Source organism: Limulus polyphemus, unplaced genomic scaffold (assembly GCF_000517525.1).
Source record: "Limulus polyphemus unplaced genomic scaffold, Limulus_polyphemus-2.1.2 Scaffold4562, whole genome shotgun sequence".
In the NCBI taxonomy this organism is placed as follows: Eukaryota; Metazoa; Arthropoda; class Merostomata; order Xiphosura; family Limulidae; genus Limulus; species Limulus polyphemus.
This window is the reverse complement of record NW_013670172.1, coordinates 87,110-90,157: the sequence shown is the minus strand read 5'-3', so window position 1 is coordinate 90,157 and position 3,048 is coordinate 87,110. Positions and strand designations below refer to the sequence as shown.

Sequence of the window (3,048 nt, the reverse complement as noted above, 5' to 3'; positions counted from 1 at the left end):
ATATCCACCATTAGAGTTAGGATGTATTGAGGTGTGACATCATTAGAGTGTGACATATCCATCATTAGAGTTAGGATGTATTGAGATGTAACAGGTCCAGAATGTATTGATGTGTGACATATCCATCATTAGAGTTAGAATGTATTGATGTGTGACATATCCATCATTAGATTTAGAATGTATTGAGGTGTGACATATCCATCATTAGAGTTAGGATATATTGAGGTGTGACATATCCATCATTAGAGTTAGGATATATTGAGGTGTGACATATCCATCATTAGAGTTAGGATATATTGAGGTGTGACATATCCATCATTAGAGTTAGGATGTATTGAGACATATCCATCATTAGAGTTAACACCTCAATACATCCTAAATCTAATGATGGATGTGTTACATCTCAATACATCCTAAATCTAATGATGGATATGTCACACCTCAATACATCCTAACTCTTCAACTATATAAGGATAATGTTTAAACAACTCTGTTCAACTATATAAGGATAATGTTTAACCAACTCTGTTCAACTATATATAAGGATAATGTTTAAACAACTCTGTTCAACTATATATAAGAATAATGTTTAACCAACTCTGTTCAACTATATATAAGAATAATGTTTAACCAACTCTGTTCAACTATATATAAGGATAATGTTTTACATCACAAAAGCAGGGGGTTCGGCCGAATCTCCTCGAACACCCCCTGGTGCATGATTACAGCGATTATTTTAATTATGGATGCAAGCCGACCTGAAGACGAATGTTTTTGAAAAATTATCCTTCCGGTTCACCAAGTTCTATTTTTAAACGAAACGTCGATAACTTAAACTTTGAACGTATGTCTATCAGCCGTAAAGTGAAACGTTACAGAGATTAAGAAATTTTACTATTTTCATATCGTTTCGTATCGCAATGTTTGTGGTTCTGTGGATTATAATAGCCAGTTATAGCTCATGAGTTATAGCCAGTTATAGCTCATGAGTTATGGCCAGTTATTATAATAGCCAGTTATAGCTCATGAGTTATAGCCAGTTATAGCTCATGAGTTATGGCCAGTTATTATAATAGCCAGTTATAGCTCATGAGTTATAGCCAGTTATTTTAATAGCCAGTTATAGCTCATGAGTTATAGCCAGTTATTATAATAGCCAGTTATAGCTCATGAGGTGATTACATATCCGATTATTGCTTTCATATTCAATTAAAGTGCGTTTTTTAATCATTAGTTTCGTTTATCATATACCCTATGAATCCTATTTAGACACATTTAACACAAATAAAACATATCCTATGTTATTCTATAACAACAAAATTTGTTTAAGATCATAGGTATCGCTACGTACTTAAAATATTCTGAACTCCGGAACATAGGCAGGAGATCACGGTTTTCTATTCTGATTTTTCAAGACATCAACTGGGATTCAGAGCACTTTCAAGTATAATCTGGGGCCCGCGTGCCAGCGTCTAGCGACGCCTCTGTTTAAGATGACTTTGCTCAAAGTCTAATTTATTTAATGACAATATGCCTGAATATGTGTCTAAAAGCAATCCGTAATTAAACAGCTGAGACATTTTGTGTCTCACCATAAGGTTTAGAAACAATATCACGTGGTTTTACACAGATAATATTATTAATTATTATCTTTATTGATAAATGGAACTAAATTGATAATGAAGTCGTGGAAAACGTATAGTTTGAATACCTTAATATGTGTATGATATAAATATTGGACATATTGTTCATTATTTGGCCATAAACGACCGTAATGATAACATTGTGTGACAGTAACAATTTCTAGACTACTAATATTAAAAATAACACACCTGGATAAGGAAGAAGCTGTTTCTCATTTATTATTTTAACTTATTTGAAATAATTATTCATACACTACCTTCAAGACGTGATAGAAAATGAAACCAGTTTTGACAGAAGTATTTTGTGTTGTTATTTAAAATAAAATATTTTTAGCTACAAAACAGTTACGTTTTTTTATGATCAAAGAATATTCTTTTTGTAAACTTGATTAATTCCGCTAATACTACATGATATAATTATCGTTACAAAAAGAACAATAGCGATAAATAATTCCGCTAATACTACATGATATAATTATCGCTATTGTTCTTTTTTGTAAAGATAAATAATTCCGCTAATACTACATGATATAATAATAAATGTCATAGTTCTTTTTGTAAAGGTTATTAATTCCGCTAATACTACATGATATACATGACTTGGCTAGTAGAGCTCTCACCTTTCCAAAGAAGATACATTGAGCTTGTTAGAATTGAAAGTCCAAGAACCGAGCTTCATGTTGCAAGTATGTCTGTCGAAGGGGTAGCTTCTTAGACTAGTTGGGCAGTACACTTTAAAGGTAACAGGAGGATTCCACTTTACCAATCCTTCATAAGAAACTAGAACATTCGTGTCTCCTCTGGGATCAACATTAGAACCTACATCTGCACTATAAAGATAGAAAATGCTAAAAATATAAACTGAATAACTTGTAACCAATAACAGAAGCCATTACAAAACTGAAAACATATATTATTGTAATGGTTTCTGTTATTGGCTGAGTTAATTTGTATTTTCAATAGTAAAGAAATAACGCTAAGCCCGATCTACTTAATGATATAAAAAAATACGATTTATTACTTTAAATTCCACATAACCAACATTCACTGATAGGCTTAACCTCACAGAAATTCTGTTACTTGCTAATTTCGTATTTCTTCGTTGAAACAAACTTAGTATTCACGTTACTGAACTAACTAATTAAGTGACATTAACCTTTTATTATCCACAGAAGGCTTTTCTTTTTCATTAACATAATTGGCGTAAATGTACGGGTGGAGGTGATAAAGGATTAACTGACAAATCATGCACCAATTATTCATTAATTGTTAGACATCCAACACGGTGAAACCCGTAGCCAGCAGCATAAATCAGGTTGTAGTCAGTTAACTTGGTGAAACCCGTAGCCAGCAGCATAAATCATGTTGTAGTCAGTTAACTTGGTGAAACCCGTAGCCAGCAGCA

At 32.5% G+C, this 3,048-nt stretch overlaps 1 protein-coding gene across 1 annotated transcript in view; it reads right to left on the bottom strand.

Annotated features, from left to right (window-relative positions):
* Positions 1 to 2,263: 2,263 nt before the first annotated feature.
* Positions 2,264 to 3,048, bottom strand: part of LOC106471350 (neuronal acetylcholine receptor subunit beta-3-like) — a gene marked incomplete at its 3' end in the record, with an annotated part of 12,487 nt that continues 11,702 nt past the window's right edge. The window contains exon 5 of the mRNA XM_013931950.2: positions 2,264 to 2,473. Within this exon, the coding sequence (XP_013787404.1) occupies positions 2,264 to 2,473 (210 nt within the window). The remainder of the gene's footprint in view (positions 2,474 to 3,048) is intronic.